Consider the following 23209-nt stretch of genomic DNA (forward strand, 5'->3'; position numbering starts at 1 on the left):
CGCCGATCCGTGGGCTGGCCCATGAGTGTTGCCCAGCTAGTGTGACTCACAGCTAGACTTGAGGTAGAATTTTGGACAGTGGGTCCACTGTCTCCTGCCTCTGATCCCTGGGTTTCAGAAAGCCAGGCCACCCTGTAGTAACCCCCTCCCATGGGTCCCTTTCAGGTTGAACCATGATTCCGGTGACAGAGCTCCGCTACTTTGCGGACACGCAGCCAGCGTACCGGATCCTGAAGCCGTGGTGGGACGTGTTCACCGACTACATCTCCATCGTCATGCTGATGATCGCAGTTTTTGGCGGCACGCTGCAGGTCACCCAGGACAAGATGATCTGCCTGCCGTGTAAGTGGGTCACCAAGGACTCCTGCAACGACTCGTTCCGGGGCTGGGTGGCCCCCGGCCCAGAGCCCCGCTACCCCAACTCCACCATCTTGCCGACCCCCGACACTGGCCCCACGGGCATCAAGTATGACCTGGACCGGCACCAGTACAACTATGTGGACGCTGTGTGCTACGAGAACCGCCTGCACTGGTTCGCCAAGTACTTCCCCTACCTGGTGCTTCTGCACACACTCATCTTCCTGGCCTGCAGCAACTTCTGGTTCAAGTTCCCTCGCACCAGCTCGAAGCTGGAGCATTTTGTGTCCATCCTGCTCAAGTGCTTCGACTCGCCCTGGACCACGCGAGCCCTGTCGGAGACGGTGGTGGAGGAGAGCGACCCCAAGCCGGCCTTCAGCAAGATGAACGGCTCCATGGACAAGAAGTCGTCAACGGTCAGCGAGGACGTGGAGGCCACCGTGCCCATGCTGCAGCGAACCAAGTCTCGGATCGAGCAGGGCATTGTGGACCGCTCGGAGACGGGCGTGCTGGACAAGAAGGAGGGGGAGCAGGCCAAGGCGCTGTTCGAGAAGGTGAAGAAGTTCCGGACCCACGTGGAGGAGGGGGACATCGTGTACCGTCTCTACATGCGGCAGACCATCATCAAGGTGATCAAATTCATCCTCATCATCTGCTACACTGTCTACTACGTGCACAACATCAAGTTCGACGTGGACTGCACCGTGGACATCGAGAGCCTGACGGGCTACCGCACGTACCGGTGCGCCCACCCGCTGGCCACGCTCTTCAAGATCCTGGCCTCCTTCTACATCAGCCTGGTCATTTTCTATGGCCTCATCTGCATGTACACGCTCTGGTGGATGCTCCGGCGCTCCCTCAAGAAGTACTCGTTCGAGTCCATCCGTGAGGAGAGCAGCTACAGCGACATCCCCGATGTCAAGAACGACTTCGCCTTCATGCTGCACCTCATCGACCAGTACGACCCGCTCTACTCCAAGCGCTTTGCCGTCTTCCTGTCGGAGGTGAGTGAGAACAAGCTGCGGCAGCTGAACCTCAACAACGAGTGGACGCTGGACAAACTGCGGCAGCGGCTCACCAAGAACGCGCAGGACAAGCTGGAGCTGCACCTGTTCATGCTCAGCGGCATCCCCGACACCGTGTTCGACCTGGTGGAGCTGGAGGTGCTGAAGCTGGAGCTGATCCCCGACGTGACCATCCCGCCCAGCATCGCGCAGCTCACGGGCCTCAAGGAGCTGTGGCTGTACCACACGGCCGCCAAGATCGAGGCGCCCGCCCTGGCCTTCCTGCGCGAGAACCTGCGGGCGCTGCACATCAAGTTCACGGACATCAAGGAGATCCCGCTGTGGATCTACAGCCTGAAGACGCTGGAGGAGCTGCATCTGACAGGCAACCTGAGCGCGGAGAACAACCGCTACATCGTCATCGACGGGCTGCGCGAGCTCAAGCGGCTCAAGGTGTTGCGACTCAAGAGCAACCTGAGCAAGCTGCCACAGGTGGTCACGGACGTGGGCGTGCACCTGCAGAAGCTGTCCATCAACAACGAGGGCACCAAGCTCATCGTGCTCAACAGCCTCAAGAAGATGGCCAACCTGACGGAGCTGGAGCTGATCCGCTGCGACCTGGAGCGGATCCCCCACTCCATCTTCAGCCTCCACAACCTGCAGGAGATCGACCTCAAGGACAACAACCTCAAGACCATCGAGGAGATCATCAGCTTCCAGCACCTGCACCGCCTCACCTGCCTTAAGCTGTGGTACAACCACATCGCCTACATCCCCATCCAGATCGGCAACCTCACCAACCTCGAGCGCCTCTACCTGAACCGCAACAAGATCGAGAAGATCCCCACGCAGCTCTTCTACTGCCGCAAGCTGCGCTACCTGGACCTCAGCCACAACAACCTGACCTTCCTTCCGGCTGACATCGGCCTCCTGCAGAACCTGCAGAACCTGGCCGTCACGGCCAACCGGGTGAGTGGCTCGTGGCGGGGGTGCTCCTGGGTGTGGAGTCTTCAGCTGTGGTTCCCAGGACCCCCTGGGAGGAGCTGGTTGAAAATACAGATCCCCAGGCCCCGGACCAGACCTGCTGAATCAGAATCTGTGGGCTTGGGAGGCCGTCTCTGCCGCAGAACGTGGCAGAGGTCACCTGCCAGGAGGGATGGTGTGGTCAGGCGGGGCCTGTCCCCGAGGTGGCCTTGGGCAGGTTCCTCGAAGGCAGTGATGTGCACGGGCAGGAGGTCCACGGCCTGCTCTGCTCTCTCAGAGCTCGGTCGTAGGAGGTGGGACTTAGCCTGGAGCTTGCAGTGTCTTTCTCAGCTTGTCCTGGACCAGATTTGGAGCCCAGGATGGGCCCACCAGGGACAGAAACTTTGTGGGTGACTGGTGCAACTCCCAGCGCCACTCACACCCTTTCCCCTCTGTGTTTTGAGGGTGGCAGAGGGCAGAGTTGAGCTTAGCTGGGGCTGGTTTGTTACCACTTGCCTTTCTGGAGAGGAAATTGTGCGAACCGTTGTGGGCCCGTGGTACTGGAGGCCATGCCCGGGAGACGATCGAGACCTCTGGCGGCTCCCGTGCACCAGCCTCTTGCCTGTCTGGACAAGCCCCCCACCCAAGGGCCCCTCTGCGGAAGCAGGCAGGTGAGGGTTAAGGGCAAGTGGTCCTGTGGCCTTGTGGCCTGGCCTCTGCCGTGGAAACAAAGGCACAGCTGCTGGGGGGACCTCTCTCTGCCCTGCCCACCTCTTCTGGGGCCCTGCAGGGAGGTTGATATTGGAAAGAACGTCTTCCCGGTTTGTTCCTACTCTGAGTGGAAACCCTCTTGCAGTGAAGAGGGTGGTATCAGGGTGGACACTCTCGCAGCGAGGCTAGGGGTGATGGAAGCCCGTGGCTGGGGGTTGGGATGCTGAGGGAGAGCCAATCCAGCCAGCACCTCTGCGCCTCTGTTGCCGGCAGCAGCATGAAGCCGCCCCGTGGGCTTATGGAGCTCCTGCTCTGTGTCCACCCTGCGCTGGGCACCCTGCTCCCGGCACCCTGTGAGTCCTCCTGGCAGGAGCTCTCTCCAGCAGCCTGCAGGCAGGCAGCCCCTGAAATGTCCCGTTCTAGGAAAGGACGTGCCTTCTCCAACATCACCCAGGTTGGAGGGTCCAGGCACCCCAGACCTCTGACCACCAGAACCCCTCCCGTCTTCCCTAAGCCTCTCTCCCTGTAAACCACAGAGATTTTGACAAATCCTTTCTCCCTCCCTCAAATTATACCTGTGTGCATGTGTGAGAACGTACAGGGGTGAAGGTCAGATCCCAGGCTGCTTCACTCTGGAGAATCCGCCTCCAGGGCCTGGGACAGGCCCACCGGTCAGGAAAATTGGCCTCCCGGGGAGAAGCCCCATTTGGGGAGCATAGGACAAACACACACCTCCTTTAGCATGTTGAGGGGGACCAAGTGGCCCCCCCAGAGCACAGTGCGGGACCAGATTGCCCCTGGATTCGGGGCTGCCTTGGGCATCCCAAGGACCCCTCGTGGTGCCCACTCTGTCCCGGGAGCTGTGTGGCCACCAGGTCTTGATGGGCCTTACCAGCCAGTGGAGGGTGGAGGGTACAATTCCCGACCTGTCCCCACCCCCAGCTCCTCACCCCAGGCATGGCTGCCAGGTCATGCCTGTTGGCTGAGGTCACCCCTCAGGAAGAGCTGGGGGCAGGCACGCTGTCGCTGTCCCGAGGAAGGAGACCCTCTGACACCCGGTTCAGCACAGTGCTTAATCATGTCCTGTCCCCGCCCACTGGAATGCTAGAGGCCTTTGTAGGGAAAAAAGTTCGCTTGGGCCAGTCCTAGTCAGGCTCCTCCTTTTAGGCAGGAGCCCCCCTCCCTTCCTCCCTCTGGGCCTGACGGTTCCTTGTGAGCCACCCCGGGCTATGGGCCTCGTGTGAGTGGACAGGCAGGGGCGAGTGTGGCCCGGCTCAGGCCCTCGGCCTCTGTTTTCTTAGGTTTAAACTCATGTTAACGAATACCTCGATAAGTGGGCGTCCACTTGTTTGGTTATTCATTGGTTCATTGATTTGGGGAATGTTTTTTGAGCGCTCCTAGTGTGGAGCAGGGAGCTGGGGGCCTAGGAACAAACAAGCGGCTGCCCATCCTGAGCTCACCTCTCTCAGGGAAAGACAGGCAACCAGCATTTAGCTCAGTGGACGAGACTAGGCTGGGGCACAGCGGAGTGGCCTCAACCCGGACTTACCCCAGGGCAGGTGGGCCTCCTGGAGGAGGGGGCCCTGCAGGACAAGGAGTTAGCCAGGTGAAGAGGAAAGCGAGAGTCTAGGAGGCTCTGTCCACAGAGAGCTGAGAGCCCAGGGGGAGGAGCCGTGAGCTGAGCCCCTGGAATTTGGACTTTCCCCTGAGGCCAGGGCTTGAGGAGCGTCCTGTTCTTCCCACTTGGTTTCAGATAATCTGTCTCACGTCCCTTCCCTCGACCCTCTGACAACAAGGACCTTGGCTCTTTCGTCCAGTGCCTGACGAGCAAAACGTTCACCGAATTCCCATTGACCGAGCGACGAGGGGATATGCCGCCTTGGAATTTAGAGAGCTCGCTCCTGCTGCCACTCGAGGGTATTGGGGGTGGGGCAAGGTGAGAGGTCGAGAGCTGATAGAAAGCCCGTGGGCAGCTATCAGGCGGGGGCGAGGCCTGGACTGGCAAGGGCTGCCAGGGATGGCGAGACGGACGGATGTGGGGGAGACTTCGGGGGTGGAATCCACAGGACATGGGCGGGATTGGATGTGGGGAGAGAGAGGTCTGACGTGACTCGAGGTTTCTCACGTGGCTGCCCGGGTAGCTGGAGGGTCATTGAGGCCAGGTGTGGGACAAGGCACAGGTTTTCAGAGAGTAGAGCGTAGGTCCCATATTGGGACATCCAACGGACCAGGTTGAGTCAGCCTGAAGCCCAAGGAGTCGTCCCCCCAGGCTCCTGGGTGAAGATGGGTCCTCGATGAGGTCACGGGGGGAAGGATGGAGGGAAGGGGAGTCTGGCTCGAGCCTTTGGGATTGACGGTGACGAGCCGGGCCAGGCAGGAGCGGGTGGGCACGCAGCCCACGGGGAGTCAGGTGAAAGGAGAACAGATGCATGTCCGGTGGATTAGGAGTGACCGCTGGTGGCTCTGGCCAGGGAGTTTCCAGGGTGGGCAGCGGCAGAAGCCAGATCACGGCGGGCCAAGGAGAGAGACGGCGTCTTTCCGAACGGTTTGTTGGGAAGCCTGGAGAGGCTCCTGGGAGGGTTGTCTCTTTTGCAAAGACCAGGTGGACTTGAGGGGGAGCCAGTGCTGATGGGGGAGCCGCTGAGACCCCTGAGGAGGTGGGAGAGGGAGGGATTGGGGTGACGGGAAACGACTTCACACCTTCAGCGCACGATTACACCTCACGAGGGACAGGAGTGGCCCGGGTTGGGCACTGAGCCACCGAAGGCACCTTCTTTTCTCTCCACGCGCCTGGAAAGAGCTCGCTGATGGGCTGGGGGGTGCTCCGGGGAGGGGACGTGTCAGGGGGAGGGCTCCGATGTGAGCCCCAGCTCTGCCACCTGCTGGTCCAGCTTCTCCCGCTCCCTGGCCACTGTCTGTGTCACCAGAGGAGGCCAGTGTTGGGCGCAGTGGGGTCTCTGGGATGCTCTGGCCCGTCCGTCCTGCCGGAGCCCACTTCCCATCTGCCCTCTCACCTTCATGTCCCTGCTGACCTGGAAGCCACCTCTGCCCCATACCTGACCACTGGGCCACGTTGAAGCCCCAGGTCAGGAGTCCCCTTTAAAACAGTCACAGTGTCCCTCATGGCATGGCCTCTGCCTTCTCAGCGGGAAAATGGGGACAGTGACAGAGCAAGCTCCCCGTCACCCTCACATGGGCTCGGGCCCAAGTCCCTTGGCTCCTGCCCTGCTGGAAGGGTCCCTCCTGCCCACCATATCTGAAGGAGGTGGTTGTAGGAAAATAGGCTCAGTCAGAGCTCGTGTTTGTAGCTGATTGCTCACAGGAGGGTGGGGAGGAAGCTGGCTTTTATGGGGTTCTTCCCGTGTGGCAGGAGACACGGCAGGTCCCCACCCAGGCTGCACCATCAACAGTGTGGACATTTAAGAGCACGGACTGTTGAGCCAGGTTCGAATCTTGGCTCCACCACTCTCCAGCTATGAACCTCTAGGCAGGCTGGCTCCTTCAGGGCCTCAGTTTTCCCATCTGTAAAATGGAAAGAGTGTTTACAAAGTACTTACAGGTAGTTCCGAGGGTTCAGTGAGTTAATAGCATCAGCGCTCAGAGCGAACCTGCCCTGTAGTAAGTAGCATGTGGGTGTTGCCCATTATTCAAATTCTGCAAAATCAGAAGGAGGGGGCTCTGAATGGCCAACACTGGGTTCCCCGCACCCACCATCAGCCTGTGACTTGACAGGTAAGGAAACTGAGGCCCAGGAAGGGGAAGTGATTGGTGAGCTCTCCCCAGTTCTCAGCAACAATTAAGGGTGTGGAATTTTCTCAGCAGGCTGCTCTGCTTTCATAAATTGCTCTTAAACCAGGCAGGACCAACAGCCTGGCTCCTGGTGAGCCCTGGGCGGTGGAGGACGGGGTGTGATTGGGAGTAGCTGGCTACTGTGATTTGCTTCTGGGGTGCTAGGCGCTGGGAGACAGCGGGGAGCACAGCACACCCAGCCCTGCCCTCTCAGAGCCCCCTGTCTGGGGGCGACAGGAGACCAAGCAGTTTGACCATGGAAGGGATCAGTGCTGTCCGGGGGATGTTGGGTGCCATAGGTTACCAGGAGGTCAGGGAGGCTTCCTGGAGGAAGTGACTGCAGAGCTGAGACCTAAAGAACAGGGGAAAGTTAGCCAGACTTGGGCCCAAATTGTGCTGGTCCCTGGGGTCTGGGGTAGCTGAAATGGGCATCAGAGAAGGTGCTGGTACCCAGGGCAGGGAAGCCCAGAGGCCCAGGTCCGAGGTGCGCCTGCCTCACTTCGCCCTCTGCTCCTTCCCTGTAGATCGAGGCGCTGCCCCCGGAGCTCTTCCAGTGCCGGAAGCTGCGGGCCCTGCACCTGGGCAACAACGTCCTGCAGTCACTGCCCTCACGGGTGGGCGAGCTGACCAGCCTGACCCAGATCGAGCTGCGGGGCAACCGGCTGGAGTGCCTGCCCGTGGAGCTGGGCGAGTGTCCCCTGCTCAAGCGCAGTGGCCTGGTGGTGGAGGAGGACCTGTTCAACACTCTGCCTCCCGAGGTGAAGGAGCGGCTCTGGAGGGCTGACAAGGAGCAGGCCTGAGCCACCATGGGCACTGAGCACGGGCCGCCCAGAACAGCCAGCAGCGGGGCCTCCAGGGAGGCTTCAGGCCCAGGAGCCCAGGAGACTCTGACTGACGACCAGCCCAGCCTCTCAGTGGGGGCGGGGCAGGAGCTGGGCCACAGGACCGCCCCTGAGGGGCTGGCCCCTTTCTCCTCAAGACTCACGCCCCCTGCGGGGCAGGCGCCTGAGGGGGAGATCAGAGACCTGTAGTCCATCTCTGAGCACAGTATTTGGACAATCAGGGCCTCCTCCCTGGAGGCCATCTCTGCCCCAGAGGCTGAGCCGACACCAGAGGTCCAGGGACACCTACTTAGTTCTTGGTATTTATTTTCTCCGCCTCCCACCCCCTCCCTCCAGATAACTTATACATTCCCAAGAAAGTTCAGTTCCGATGGGGGGTGTCTGAGGAAGGGTGGGCTGCGTTTCCCTTTTCCTTTTTTTGGTGGTTTCAAAACCATTTAGGGCCCACCCAGCCTTGAGCCGAACGGTCCAGGGTGAACCAGCTGTGGGACGGTCACCCCAGAGGTGCCAGGCTGGGCTCTGGTGGCACGGCCCGTGGGAAAGCAGGCCACCAGGCGGAGAGGCCAGGCCTGGGGTTTGCCGCAGCAGTTTAGATTTTTTTTAAGTAAAAAAAAAAAAATAAAAAAAAAATTTTTTTAAGCTCTAAAAATTGATGGTTTGGGTATTAAAAAGAAAAAACTAAAAAAAAAACACAAAAAAACAAAGGACACTAAAGGCCAGTGAGTTGGGGTCTCAGGGTGGGACAGCAGTTCCCCTTGAGGAGAGCAGCAAGACACTGAATTGTGTTTCCTCCCCCCGGGGTGCAGGCTGCAGGATGTCTTCCGAATCTGCTGTGACCTTGGTCCAGGAGTCTGTAGTTCCTCTCCCCGCCTGGGGCGGGGATTGTTGTGTCTTGTTTTTGGTGTCTTGTTTTCTTTCTCCTCCATGTATCTTGGCAGGCTCTCATTTCTGTGACTGTTGGCCGAAGAGAATGTTCCGGAGCTTCCAAGAAGGGAGGGGACTCGGGTTGGCTAATCCCCGGATGAACGGTGCTCCATCCCCCCCCATCCCTTGTCGCGGTGTTAAGGAGCCCAGAGGAGCCCCCTCACCCGGACTCTGTTTTCCCACCTCACGCTCACGAGTTTGCCCAGTGCTACTACTGGCCTCAGCCGCTGACGTCAGTCCTGTCACCACCTGGTCCTTCACAACGGACACTTGGAGGCGGGGCCACGGGTGAGGAGGTTGCCGCCGGGGAGGGCGGGCTATCCAGGTTCTGGTTCCAGTTTCTGTCCCAGGCGCCTGGCACGTGCAGCCCACTCAGCGCCTGGCGGCGGGAAGCCAGCTCACTTTAGATCAGTCACCGGGGTTCCCGCTTTAGAAGGGTCCCCACCTTAGATCGATCACTTGGACATTAAGGCACGTTTTAGCGTCTCGTCTTAATGATTATGTCCACTCGTCCATTTGTGTTTTCTGCGTCGTGTCATTGGATGTAATCCTCAGAAATAACGCACACTAGCCTCTGACAACCATGAAGCAATCTGTTACACGTGGGTCTGAACTTGTAGACTCGGTTCAAATATCAAATAAATCTATAACAGAAAGTAGCCTCTGGAGGTCTCCGTGTCACGGGGGGACCCTTCCCTCAGCTGTCTGAGGCCCGCTCAGCCCCGTGGACTGGTTTGTGGAGTGACCATTTATCGGGCACCTAGAAGATAATGAACTCTGCTCCTCTGCCTGCCCCGTGATCCCGGAAGCTCCTCGGAGGCAGCTACAGGACATGAGCTGGACGCAGCCCCTGTTCCACATCCAGTGTGGGCCCCACCAGGATCCCACAGCCAGCACGTTCTCTGCTGGCTGAGGCCTAAGGTTCGGGCCCTCCCGAGCTTTGATGGGAGGGAGGGAAGGGTGCTGGAATGGGAGCCAGTAGTCTCGGGTCCTTTTCCCAGCTCAGTCATCCCCTTTGTCAAACTGGGCAAGCCCCTTTCCTCCCGTGCCCTCCACATCCCCAGCTGTGCAGTGGGCACGTCCACTCTGCTCCCATCCGTCCCTTGTAATTCCAACAGCCAGTCTCCAGGGCTCTGCAGAGGCAGTACTGAGAGTCACCGTGGGCAGGCCTGACCCAGCTTCTAGCCCCTTTGGGCTGGAGGTGCTGAAGGTGTTGGGGTCAAGGGCAGAGGCTGGGGGAGATGGGCAGAGTTGTCTTCAGATTCTAGCTCTGCCATTCATTAGATATGGACCCTCGGTTTCCTCATTTATAAAATCAGGATTGTTCTGGGGCTTACTCAGCTTTGTGATAATTTGGCTGGTAGGTGGAGTTTTTAGCAGAGGGCCTGGCTCCTGGAAATCAATAAATGATCTATCTTCCTCCTGGCCCAGCAAGGCTTGTGCTGGGCCAATGTGGGCCCTGGGGCAGGGGTCTTCTGGTGAAGAAGAAAGGTCATTGTGGGGGGCTTCCCTGGTGGCGCAGTGGTTGAGAGTCCGCCTGCCGATGCAGGGGACGCGGGTTCGTGCCCCGGTCTGGGAAGATCCCACATGCCGCGGAGCGGCTGGGCCCGTGAGCCATGGCCGCTGAGCCTGTGTGTCCAGAGCCTGTCCGCAACGGGAGAGGCCACAACAGTGAGAGGCCCGCATACCGCAAAAAAAAAAAGGCCATTGTGTCAGACCTTGGCCTTAACAATGAGTCCTTACCTGCTGCTTGGGCACCTCCTCTGGGACACACCAGAGTCTGTCCTTCCTCCCTACATGGGACTTTGACCCCCCAGGTGACCTCAGGAGTGAGTCAAGAGTCCCTCTCTCTTCTGCCTCTGTCGTGGGATTTTTGACTGGGAGGCCAAGCGGCTGGGCTGGGCAACCCCCTAGAACACCCTCCTTTATCTCGAGAGTAGAGGTCTTCCTCTCCTGTCTGGTCTGGTACCTCCCCACCATGCCCGCTGCCCTGCCTCAGGCTTAGGGTGGCCCAAGCACCGGATCTGGAGCTGGTTAGCTTTTGGAAAAAAACAGCAATGTGGAAACACCACCCACCCACTTCCCAAAGCCTGAGTGGAATGAATGAACAAGTCGTGGGAGGCCCAGCCATCCCCCCGCCTCCCCCCAACTCAGGGCTCTTCACTCCATTTAAAACTACACTGGTGGCCTTTTCTCTGATGATAACAGCAGTTTGGAAAACTTAGGGAAGTTCAAAAAGTAAAGTAAAAATACCCTCACATTCCACCGAGAACAGCTCCTGCTAACGTACGGTGAACAGCCAGTGGGCACTTTCCAAGTGCCCGGGAGGTACTTCTGTTATCCCCAAAGCACAGATGGGGCAAGTAAGGCCCGGGTGTAGATGTAAGCCTTGGATGGGGGTTCCCCGAGGAGTTGCTAGCCCAGCACTACTGGACCCTCACTGTGTTCCTGGCACATGGCAGGTGTCTCTCTGGATCTGTTGGGAAGGGGCCAGGACATCTGGGATCGCTCCCTGCCTTGAGTATTGGCTGTATTTCCCCAAAGGATTCTGTCTTCCACCTGTCTTCCTCACCCGGCCTGTCCCCTGGGAACCTCTTCACCCTCCAGCCTCAGGAGCCTGCCAGGTCTCTTCCCTCCCCTGGCTCTCTGCTCTTGGGAAGCAGGGACCAAGCAGCTATACTCCCAGTGCGGTGGCGCAGAAAACACGACTTGACTTAGGGCCAAGGCTCCTGAGGGCTGAGCAGTGTCCCCACGCTCGCTCCTGAGACACTCTGTCCCTTCGCCATTCAGAAAGCATCATTTCAGGGAAGGCCAGTGGCTGGGTTTCAGAAGCCGCAGCCAGAACAGCCCCGTCAGCTGCTGAGCAGGGCTGGTTGGAAGGGTGGGTGTTCTGACCGCGGCCTCCGCTGTGCCAGCCGGCCTCAGGCACCAGCATCTTGGGCCTGGGGGTGGGGAACAGGAACCATGGCTTCCCTTGCCCTCATTTTGAAGACCCAGGCTCCCGCTCTAGCCCCTTCCCCTTTCTAAGATCCCCCCTTATTTTCTCTCTTCCTCTGAGCTGCAGACAGATCTGTAATCCCTTCAGGACCTAGAGAGTCCCAGGGGATCCGAGCTTGGGGGGCAGGGGCGGGGGCCCAGGCAATCCTCTGAAGCCCTCTTCCACCTTTGGAATGCAGAGCTCAGAGTCTGTCTGATGTGTGTGCCCCCAGACCCACCTTGCATCCCATCCCACCCAGATGCTGCTGCTGGTGGCCTGGGCACTTTCTAACCCTGCCTCGACCCAGGGGCAGATATGGGTTGGAGGTTACAGTTAGTTGTGGCACCTGGGCAGGGACTCGGGTGTCCTCCTGCCTGCCCAGACACTCCTAGGACACAACTTCTGGGCACCTCGGAAACAGCCAGCCGGGAGTGGTTTCTGGAAAGAAACTGCAAGGAGGCAGTTAAAGATCTTGTAGGGGATCAGAAATGGCTAATCCTGGATTAGCTGGGGGGATGGACCCAGGGTGTGGGGCAGAGACAAGGGCCCCACCCAAGGACAGAAGTGAGAGGGGGTGGGGTGGGTGTGTGGGGGGCCGGGAATGGGTTTTCTCTGGATGGGGGGCGGGGAGGAGCTGAAGGCCAGGATTCGGTTTTCTCTGGGCAGGGAAGGGTTAAATCCTCCTGGGCCTCCCAGGCTCTGGCCACTCTCCCCTCCTGACCTTTCTCTTCTCCAGCCTCAGGCACAGCCGCAGAGCCACCCGTGCGCCCTGCCTCGTCCTCATGGCCTACCTGAGCCCCTCACAGCTCCAGAAGGTAGGGCCCTGCTGGGTGGGTACCCCGAGGGTCAGGTAAATGTGGGGGGCCCCTCCGGACTTGGAGTAGTCCCGGGGAACTCGACCCACCCCCTTACGTTTTTCAGAAGAGGAAACTGAATCCCAGAGTGATCGGTTCACAGCCATGACCCCTAACTTCTGCATACACAGCCAGGGGCCATTCAGGCCAACGCACCGCGGTTGGGGTGGGAATGTTTGCGTGAAGAAACCAGAAGAAAACAGGATCCTGTGAACTGGGGGCGGGGGCGGGGGTCTGGGAAGAGGCGGGGCCGACGAGGGGCGGACCCACCCGCCCCACCCTACCCACAACCCACCTCTAGCGCGGGGCGGGTGGCCGGGCAACCACCCGGTGGGCGCGTTCAGACCCGAAAAGGCTAACCCGTGGGAATCAGAGCGACGGAGACTTTTAAAAAACATGACCCTTGTTGTTTGTTCCTGATGGCAAGAGGAAAATGCAAAAAAATACAGGAAAGCTCAAAAAAGAAAATTTAAACCCACCTATGGATTCCTATGCTGAGACAATATTTTGGCATACAGCCCTTGAATCTCTAAAAGTTTCAGGGGACTTCCCTGGCGGTCCAGTGGTTAGGACTACGCGCTTCCACTGCAGAGGGCACGGGTTCAATCCCTGGTTGGGGAACTTAGATTCCACAAGCTGCGCTGGGGGGCCAAATACATAAAATAAAAGGTCCATCACAATACACAAAAGCTGTCGCCGATTGCTTGCCTGCTTGCTGTATGTTTCATAAAGGAGGCACTACTGTGCTCCCCATCTGATAGCCTGAGAGTCAGAGAGGGGAAAGCACTTGCCCAGGTTCTCACAAATTAGGATACTAATTTGTAGTTGGCTTTTTTTTTTTTAAACTCACAATATGTGTGGAACACATTCCCACGCCAATAAATATTTTTCTATCAGCTGTGTTGTATTTCAGGTAGATAAACCGTACTTTGTGTGATAAGTTCACCTGTGTGCTGGTTTGTTTGATATCCATCTCCTTCCCTAGACTAAGTTCTGAGAGGCAAGCATCATGGCTGGCTTGCGCATGACTGAATCTCCAGCTCCTAAAACCATGTCTGGTGCACGGTACATGCTCAGCCAGTATTAGCTGAATAAATGAATGAGGTTGTATTCCCTGGAAGGTTAGGGCGGGGACACCTCCCCTTCCGCTTCCCCTTCCTTCATTCAAGCAGCCAACACTGATTGCTCTTCACTGGGCGCTAGACACCATCGCCAGGGAGGGGGGCAGAGCAATGAACAGGATGCTTTGTCCTGCCTCCACACGGCTCATGGTTTGGGGAAGGGTCAAATCAGTTCTTGTCAAGAGCGTTTGAGGGCAGGGAGAAAGAAGCCTGAGTCTCCTTCCTGCCTGCAGTTTCAGGAGGATGGATTCCTGGTGCTGGAAGGATTCTGGTCTGCCGACGAGTGTGTGGCCATGCAACGGAGGATTGGCGAGATAGTGGGTGAGATGGATGTCCCTCTCCACTGTCGCACGGAATTCTCCACCCAGGAGGAGGAGCAGCTGAGAGCCCAGGTAGGTGCCTGGAGCAGGTAAGAATGAGATTTGGTCTTTGGTGGGTGGCTCAGTCCCCAGCCAGCGCAGCAGCCTGGAAAGGTTAGGACCCCAAGGCCCATGGGCTCATGCTGGTAACGAATCAGGCCCCAAGCTTTCTGTGGGCCGGGCTCCAGGCTAAGTGTCGTATATGCATATTTCCTTCACTCCCTACTACGAATTTATGAGGTCAGCATTATTGCCCCCATTAGACAGGTGGGGTAAATGAGGCTCAGCTCACTTGCCCCAAACTACACAATTAGTAACTGATAGGGTCAGAATTTGAACCCAGATCTGCCTGATACCAAGTGCATGCTGTCACTGCTCTGCTGTACTTTCTTAGAAGTTTTCCTGCCACAAAGGACCTCTTTGTGGCCAGCAACCCATCATGAGCCAAGTGATTCTGGTGGGCCCACCTGGGTAAGTCATCCCCCAGTGAGACAAGGAACTGCTTGTTTCCCCCAGTGACCTACTAGGACTCAGTACAGCTTGAGATGGGTAAGTTGAGGCCCAGGGGTTCTCCCACACAGTTCTCTTAACCCTTCATAGGCTGAATTTATGAGCCTGCCTGCGGCTGGGCCCCCAAGCCAAAGCTGTGGTCCAGGCTCAGTAATGGGGCTCACGCTTACTCATGGCAAGGAGCTTCTGCCATCTGGTGGGCATAAAGGGAATTACAATGACTAGAAGGCTTGCAACCCAGAGAATGGGGACTCCAGAAAGAAAAAGGGTTACAGAATGACACTTTCCTCCAAACAGTCGGTTTCATTTGGCTGCACTGGTATTCAGTAAACCCTCAATATTCACTACTGATACTGTGAAATACTTTGAAATGGGTTTTTAAAAAATTAATTAATTTTTGGCTGCGTTGGGTCTTCGTTGCAGCGCGCAGGCTCTCTCTAGTTGCGGTGAGCAGGGACTACTCTTCGTTGAGGTGCACAGGCTTCTCATTGCGGTGGCTTCTCTTGTTGCGGAGCATGGGCTCTAGGCACGCGGGCTTCAGTAGTTGTGGCTCGCGGGCTCTAGAGCGCAGGCTCAGTAGTTGTGGCTCACGGGCTTAGTTGCTCCGCGGCGTTTGGGATCTTCCTGGACCAGGGCTCGAACCCGTGTCCCCTGCATTGGCAGGCAGATTCTTAACCACTGCACCACCAGGGAAATCCCTAAAAAAGAAAAAAATATTGGCGGTGTCCTGTCTAGTAGTGCTCCGTTCCAGCTTACCAGCACCTTTCATTGTTTTTGAGTTATTATACAACTCTGTAAGTTACATAGAACTGATAATAGCTCACATGATACTCGTCCATAGAAATGGGTATGAACTGGGCCCGGCAGGATGCAGTTATTGCCCTTGTGGATAGATTCAGTTTTGCATTGATTTGTAAATTCATTTCAGCGTTTCTTATTGCCTATATTTGTGTGTTTCTCGGAATTCTCCTTTCAACGTGTTTCTGGTTCCCTTGTGAATTACTGAGTTAAGTAAGAATCTTTGACACGCGTGTAGCGTCACCGTCTTTATTGTTATTATCAGTTATGCTTCCCAGACTTGTTTCCCTGCTAGTGCAGAGGAGTTAAGAATGTTGAATAAAAACTTTTAGTTTTCAGTGGGAAGGGCGTGGAAAGGGCCAGACAGGTCACTGAGTTGAGCCACGCAAGGCACTGTGACAGCAGATGTGTGCAGTTGAGGGAGTGCTGGGGCTGTGCCACATGGGAACCCAGGTAGGGGCATCGGTGACACTCAAACTGTACTTACGTCACCATGAAGGAAGATATATATGGTGATCATAGGTGGCTAAAGCCACAAGGAAAGCATGGGACATCTCCCTGGAGCATCATTTTCTTCTTTTTTTAAAGTTAACTATTTATTTATTTATGTGTTTGGCTGCATCGGGTCTTAGTTGTGGCACTCGAGCTCTAGAGCATGCGGGCTTAGTTGCCCTGCAGCATGTGGGATCTTAGTTCCCCAACCAGGGATCGAGCCCGCGTCCCCGGCACTGGAAGGTGGATTCTCAACCACTGGACCACCAGGGAAGTCCCTGGAGCATCATTTTCATATGCTGCTAAGAAATTTAAAACATGATATTAAAATTAACAAGAACGGAGTTCCCTGGTGGCCTAGTGGTTAGGATTCGGCACTGTCATTGCTGCGGCCCGGGTTTGATCCCTGGTCAGGGAACTGAGATCCCAGAAGCCACAGGGTGTGGTCAAAAAAAAAAAATCAATAAAATTAACAAGGAGAGGTTATTAAGATAAAAGAACAGGATTAGTAATAGCTTATGTTTATCGAGCATTTAGCCATGTCCTTGCTGGGTGTTTTCTATTTAGCAGCAGTAGTAATAATAATAATAAAGGCAGATATTCACATGACACCACATTCCAAGGACTGTTCTTATATGCCTTATATATACTGATTCATAATCCCTACAACACCCTATGAGATAGGTGCCATTAATAGCCTCTATATTTTATGGGGAAACTAAGCCTGGAGAGGTTCAGTAATGTGGTTGTGATTACAGTCAGTTAGTGGCAGAGCTGGGATTTGAACCCAAGTATTCTAGCTCCAGGGTCTGTGTTCTCAACTTCTATAAGATTCAGCCTCTACCTGAACCTGAAGCCTCCAACAGTCCAGGGAGGTCAGTTCTATTATTATTCCCCTTTTACAGATGAGGAAACTGAGGCTTTGAGAGGTAAAACAAGTGGCCCAAGGCTCTCTGGGAACCAGGTGTGTTTGATCTAGTACCTGTGTTTCATGCCATTATGGAGTCTGAGTCATGTGATTTATTTAGAGGTTTCTAAGAAATTCCAAGCTTGTAGCTTCCGGCTGTGCTTCCAGGTCCTTGGGGTTTCTCAGAGGCGTCTGCAGCTCTGTGAGGTGGGAAGCATCTGAATCCTCTTCCTTCTCTGCCAGGCCCACCTGGGACCCCCTGATGCTCTCTCAGCCCCTCTGTTGTCCCCTCTCCACAGGGCAGCACAGACTATTTCTTGAGCAGCGGCGACAAGATTCGGTTCTTCTTTGAGAAAGGCGTCTTTGATGAGAAAGGTTTGGAACTGGGGCCCTAGAGGTGGGGGTGGCTGGACTCCAGTCCTTCCAGCTTGACCTGTCCCTTGTGCCACAGGAAATTTCCTGGTCCCTCCGGAGAAATCCATCAACAAAATTGGCCATGGTAAGCAGGGGCTGGAGAGAAACTGAGGTCTGAAGAGTTTGGGGGCCATCCCCCAAAGCACACGTTAAGGTAGTAGCCCAACAAATGGCATTTCTGGGTGCAGGGTCCTTCTTGGGCCCTGCTCTCCTGCATCTTATGATGCTAATCACATGACACTGCCACTGTATCACTGGGAAGAGGGGTCCATTTGAGCCCACCCCCCCGTGCAGATGGGTGTGTGCAGGCTCAACTCTCTACTGCCGGGCCTGCGTATGATTCAGGCCCCAGGCATGTGGGGATTCTGGGTCCCATTGCTCCCTGAAGGCTTCTTAAGGAACACCAAACATGTTGACAAGGTCCCTGTTCCAAGACCCCTAAACCAAGCTAGGAAACCCTCTTTTTTTTTTTTTTCCAGGATTGTGCATTATAGTTATTTTGTAGGGAGTTCCCTGGCGGTCCAATGGTTAAGACTCCGTGCTCTCACTGCCGAGGGCCTGAGTTCGATCCCTGGTCAGGAAACTAAAATCCCACAAGGCGCGTGATGTGGCAAGAAAAACAAAAACAAAAACAACCCTTATAATTTATCTTGTAGACTGATTTTTAAACATGAAGTTATATCACGGTAGCTTTGTTTTTTTTTTTTACAAATTGTGGTAAAATACATATAATAGAAAATTTACCATCGTAACCATTTTGAAGTGTACAATTCAGTGGCATTAAATACGTTCAACCCTCACTTTTTGTAATAACAACAGTAGTGGATAATGAGAAGAGGGACTGTTCTGTGCCTGGTCCTGGGCTGTGCTCGCGCACGCGTTAGCCCATGGAGTCCTATGGCAGCCCAGGAGGCAGGGCTGATCCCATTGTACACAGGAGGAAACTAAGGCTTAAAGGAGAGAAATCGGTGCTCGGAGTCCGACAGAGCAAGCGGCAGTACCAAAATTGCTACCAAGTGATGGGTCCCTTGGAGTCCTTGGTTCTCTGAAGGGCGGCCAGTCAGGGCTAGAAGGTCAAGAATAAGGTCATAGGTCAGGTGAAGGCATCTGTGGGGCCCATTTCTCAGTTATAAGCAAGCAGAAAGCTTAATGTACAGAAAATAGGTGAGAATATCAAAGTGAGGCCTGACCCTGGGTGCCCAGGCCTAGGCGTGGGAGGGATGCATGGGGACTGGGGACTGGCTCTTCAGCCCACCTCTGTCCCGCAGCTCTGCACGCCCATGACCCTGTCTTCAAGTGTGTCACACACTCCCCCAAGGTGCAGGTGAGCAGAGGTGTCGGTGAGGGTGGGCCGGTGGGCCATATGTGAGTGTGGGCAGGCTGGCCATGTGACCTCTGCCCCCTTCCAGGCTTTGGCCAGAAGTCTGGGCCTCCGGATGCCCGTGGTGGTGCAGAGCATGTATATCTTTAAGGTGAGCTCCTCGTCCTCCCCAGGCCTCCATTTACCCTCTGTAAAATGGGCACAGTGCTCATACCAAGCCCTTCCTTACAAGGGCCACAAGCTGCCTCCCCGAGGAAGTATTATTAAGTTGGCGGGAGAACGTGAAAACCGGGTCTCCTCTGGTTAGGGCGTCTGGCACTTAGTTGGGGCTCAGTTAGGGTGCCGTGGAAGGAAAGGGGATCCCGGGGCTGCCTCCTCCCTTTGTTGGCTATTGAAATGCTCTGCTCCCAGCTTTCAAGGCCCAGCCCAGTGCCACCTCCTCCAGGAAGCCTTCCAACGCCCTTGAGAAGAGAGGACACATCTCTGATCCTGGAGCCCAGAGGCTTAATCGCTGGCCTGGGCCCCAGCCTCTCCCACTGCCCCTCACTTCTGCCTTGTGTTCTCGTTAGGGACGTGTGTGCTCAGACTGGGAGCTCCCTGCCAGACAGGGTGGCTTTTCTCTTTGCAGCCCTCCTGGGCCTGGCACATAGTAGGTGCTCGATAGCTGGGTGCTGACGTGGAAGCCTTGCAGATAAACACCTGTGGCGGGGGGAAGAGCATCCTACTCGGAGGACTCAGGGCAGCCCCTGCCCCTCCCCGCTCTCCCTGGCCTCACCCGGCCCCTCCTCTCTCCTGCAGCAACCTCACTTGGGCGGCGAAGGTGAGCCAAGAGCAGGCTGGGGGCCAGCAAAGGCCCCGGCGGGAGATCTGGGACTTTAGTGGTTGTCAGGTCTCCAGAGGGAGGGAAGGCGCCTGCCAAGACGTCCATAGACAAGAGCCTGGGCCAGCGGAGGAGAAGCCATCTTCTGCTGCTTCCTGAAAGACTGGATGCCGGGGGGTGGGGTGGGGTGGGAGGGTGGAGGGGGGTGTCCTGGAGCCCTTGACCCAGTGGTTCCCGAACCTGGCAGCGACTCCTTGCTGGTTAAAAATACAGATTCCTGGGCCCCTTTCCCTGAGATCTTGAGTCAGGAGGGTGGCAAGGTCCTGGGAATCTGTATTTTACCAAGTTCCCTGGAGGACTGATTCAGCATAGAAACTGCTGATCTGACTACAAAGCCCTTGGATACCCAGATACCCTTTCCAGCCTCCCTCATGGGTGATGATCCACTTCTCTCAAATACCTCCAGTGACACAGGGCTCACCACCCGTACAGGCAGCTCTTCCTTTCCTGACATGAGCTCAAGTCATTCCCCTTGTGAGGCCCCCTCCTCCCCACCATCCAGCCTGAGGACAGTCTCCCGAAGGGATGGCCATCCTCTCCCTGAGCCTTCTCTGCTCAGTCCAGCACCCCCAGCTCCTTCAGCCATTACTCCTCCAAATGTTTTGGGGCCCCCACCATTAGGACACCTTCATCTGGACACGGTCTGGATTGTCAAAGTCTGACTTAAACTTTGGTGCTCAGAAAGCACACAGTTCCCCAGGAAGGGCTGCGGCGAGACTAGCACCCTCTTGTCGTTACAGACTGAGGTCCTCTGTTCAGCGGTTCTCCATCCTGCCTGGGCCCCAGCATCACGCAGGGCATGTTTACAATGTGGATGCTGGGTCCGTTTCCTGCTTCACACCCAACTTCCAAGTCTTAGCCCACTGGTGGCTTACACTGGACCATCTGGTGGCTGGAGGTGCTCTCGCTGGTTAAGGACAGCGGCTTGAGTTACCTGGCTGGAATTAAACGATAGCAGCTGCTTTTCAGGCAGCGACTACAACGTCAGGCCGTGTACTAAGCACTTTTCCTACACTGTCTCAGAATCCTCCAGCAACCTGGTGAGGTTAGGTTATCGTTGGGGCTGCTTTATGGTTTAGGAAATTGAAGCTTGAGAGGTGAAATCTCCTGCCCAGAGTCTCCAGGCCAGGAAGCGATGAGATTCTAACTACTCATGGGAAGGCTGGGCCTGGAGGGCCCTGGGAGGACCACAGAGAGAGTAGAAACGAGGCCAAGGTGGGGTGAGGCCAGGTGCCTGATGCCCAGGCGGGCCTGCTGCAGTCTCCCCTCACCAGGACGCCTCCTTCCTGTATACGGAGCCTCTGGGCCGGGTGCTGGGCGTGTGGATTGCTCTGGAAGATGCCACGCTGGAGAATGGCTGCCTCTGGTTCATCCCTGGCTCCCACACAGGTGAGGCCACCTGCCTCTCCCTGCCCACTCATCCCCACCCCCCACAGGGGAGGGACCCCGAATAAAGAGAGGCTAAAGTCCCCACCTTGGCCCGCAGGTGGAGTGTCGAGAAGGATGGTCCGGGCCCCTGCTGGCTCGGCGCCTGGCACCAGCTTCCTTGGGACCGAGCCAGCCCGGGATAACAGCCTCTTTGTGCCCACACCGGTGCGGAGAGGTAGGGGGTGTGCAGAGGGGCCCGGAGGCCATGCCTGGGGGTCTGTGCTTGCTCTGACCAGCCAGCTCACCTGAGGGCTGGGAAGTCACCGCATGAGGGAAGGTAGGGCTGGGTGGGCACTGGGAGGTCTGAAAGCTGTGTGGTTGACAGCAGGGTCTCCCAGATCAGGCTGGAATCCAGACCCTGCTACTTCCCGGCTGTCTCCATGAGCAAATGACTGAACCTCTCTGAGCCTCAGTTTCCCCAAACATAAAGTAGGGAAGCCAGTGAGATGTCATATGTAAGATGGTGCACCACAAGTGCTCACAAATCCTGGCTGTCAGCACACCCTTCCTTTTAGAAAAGGGAAACTGAGCCCCAACTCTGCATTCCCGGCTGAGGCCCCAGCTGGCTGGCATGGGACAGAGAGCTTCTGCCTGGTTCTGCAGATGCCGTGGAGGTGGATGCCCTTGCTGAGGCTTGCCGAGGGCACGGGCCACAGCGGAAGGGACTTGACCCCAGGGGAACCCATGTCCAATAGCACAGCCTCCGATGCTGGGGCAGACTCCAGGCCCCTGAGCGTCTGGGGATGGGAATGGGGATGAATAGCCCACGACACCGCTTCAGGGAGGGGCCGCCCACCATGTCCCTTCCTGCCTCGAGTGCGCTTTTGACTCGCTGTGTCCCTGCCAGGGGCCCTCGTCCTAATCCACGGAGAAGTGGTGCACAAAAGTGAGCAGAATTTCTCCGACTGCTCACGCCAGGCCTATACTTTCCACCTCATGGAGGCTGCTGGCACGGTCTGGAGCCCAGACAACTGGTAGGTGGCAGGGTGTGTGTGGGCCCCAGACAGCTCCCGAAGAGGTCCTGGAGGCTGGGAGCAGTGCTACTAGCACCTCGAGGTCCTCTCCCCATCCTCTGCAGGCTCCAGCCGACAGCTGAGCTGCCCTTTCCCCCACTGTACACCTAAAGGCCCTCTGAGGGCAGGGACGCCACCCCCTCTCGGGAGAAGCTGTGGGCCACCAACGCCAGCGCCTCAACCCACCGCCCAGCTGCAACGGGGAATTCGCATCTCTCCTCCAGGGCTTTCCTTCTGCTGGTGTCTGTGCAGACAGGCAGGCAGGAGCAGAAGGCTGGGCTGGGTGCCTTCCCCGAGATCTGTCTCTGTCTGTCCCGACCCCAACACAACCTCCCCCTAGAGGCAGCCTCACGGCCATGGAAGGATTCTGGCTGCTTCTCTGCCGGCTTCTCACTCGTCGTCTCCCCTCTCACATGGAACTCTTGGTCATTACGGTGGGAGACACTGAATAAAAAACATTTCCAAATGCAGCATCTTGATTCTTCTTTCCCAAGCAGCCTTCCTCTCAAGATGGGAACCCTGCTGAAAATCATCGCAGGTAGCCCAGCCCTGCCCGGTGAGGTATGCACGGTGTTAATAACAGTGACATTTAGTGGGCATTCACGGTGCCAAGAGCTTTCTGTGCTTTATCACTGGCTCCTCACCCCTTTCAGGTAGGTGCTGTTTACAGATGAGGGAGCTGACACATGGGAAGGTTAAGTGACCTGCCCAAGTCCCACGGCTGTTCAGGCGTTTGGCGAGGTCAGCCGGATCCGGAGCCTGTGCTTCTAACCTCTGTGCTCCCAGTTCTCCTTTCCTGGGGAGGGAAAAGACCAGAGCCTGGAATCTAGTCTGAGATTCTGGTTCTGGCTCTGTGACCAACTCGATTTCCGGCCTCAGGCCAGGCCCTTCTCTCTGGGCCCATTTGGCCACCAGCACCATCAAGGGGCTGGACGAGGGCCTCCACAGGTCACTCCTGTTTGGACATGCTTGGCAGGCACCCAGAGCTGCAGGAACAACTACCAAATCTGAAACCTGCCTGGCGGGGGTCTGCTCAGAGGTTGCAAACTGGGGGCCACCAGCCGATTTCACAACGCAGAATTGTTTTGTCTGGGCCTCGGCATTTTAAAACAAACGAGCAAAAAACCCACAACATTTTAAAATTGGGAGATTTCACGTAACAATTGAGGTTTCCAAGCTTCTTTGAATGAGCAGGTCAACAGCCCGGGGGCCTGTGGTCTCGCCTACGTACCACTGGCTGGAGCTGCCTTCTTACAGGCACACGTGCTCTCCGCTTCCCTTCCCTGTCCTCCTTCATTGCATTACCTGCCTGGCCTCAGCGGCCTTATGATTTTATGACCTTGACTTCCAACCCCCACTCTGTATGGGAACAAACCACCCAGGGAGTCAGTGGGGCAAGCCAGCACTCATGTACGCTACACCCTAACATGGTGTTGCTTCCTTCAGCGAGCAGTCGCGGGGAGCCTGAGCCAAGGGAAGGGTTTGTTAAGGCTCCTTTGAGCCCAAAACCAATGTCGTAATACTCTCCGAGGGAAAGGGCTTGGC

General features: G+C 56.5%; 2 protein-coding genes across 8 annotated transcripts in view; both read left to right on the top strand.

The window, feature by feature from the left end:
* The window catches only part of LRRC8A (leucine rich repeat containing 8 VRAC subunit A), a 26361-nt gene extending 17115 nt beyond the window's left edge, over positions 1 to 9246 (top strand). For both annotated transcript variants that reach the window (XM_033858789.2, XM_033858791.2), the window contains exons 3-4: positions 166 to 2330; positions 7349 to 9246. In XM_033858789.2, coding sequence (XP_033714680.1) covers positions 174 to 2330; positions 7349 to 7624 — 2433 coding nt within the window. In that variant the 5' untranslated portion in view covers positions 166 to 173 and the 3' untranslated portion in view covers positions 7625 to 9246. The remainder of the gene's footprint in view (positions 1 to 165; positions 2331 to 7348) is intronic.
* Positions 8481 to 21920, top strand: PHYHD1 (phytanoyl-CoA dioxygenase domain containing 1). Of its 6 annotated transcripts, XM_033858798.2 has the most exons (12): positions 8481 to 8878; positions 12304 to 12382; positions 13776 to 13934; positions 16908 to 16983; positions 17060 to 17107; positions 18291 to 18346; positions 18432 to 18494; positions 19142 to 19163; positions 20484 to 20612; positions 20710 to 20826; positions 21499 to 21625; positions 21730 to 21920. In XM_033858798.2, exons 1-12 carry the CDS (start codon positions 8481 to 8483, stop codon positions 21773 to 21775), a joined length of 1320 nt encoding a protein of 439 aa, XP_033714689.2. In that variant the 3' UTR covers positions 21776 to 21920. The 6 variants fall into 6 exon arrangements, 3 of the variants coding, with proteins under 3 accessions (XP_033714689.2, XP_073662793.1, XP_033714690.2); XR_012332695.1 differs by lacking the exon at positions 19142 to 19163; XR_012332697.1 differs by lacking the exon at positions 19142 to 19163 and having other exon boundaries at positions 21778 to 21799.
* Positions 21921 to 23209: the final 1289 nt, after the last annotated feature.

The sequence above is a fragment of the Tursiops truncatus genome, chromosome 6 (genome assembly GCF_011762595.2).
Source record: "Tursiops truncatus isolate mTurTru1 chromosome 6, mTurTru1.mat.Y, whole genome shotgun sequence".
Lineage (NCBI taxonomy): Eukaryota > Metazoa > Chordata > Mammalia > Artiodactyla > Delphinidae > Tursiops > Tursiops truncatus.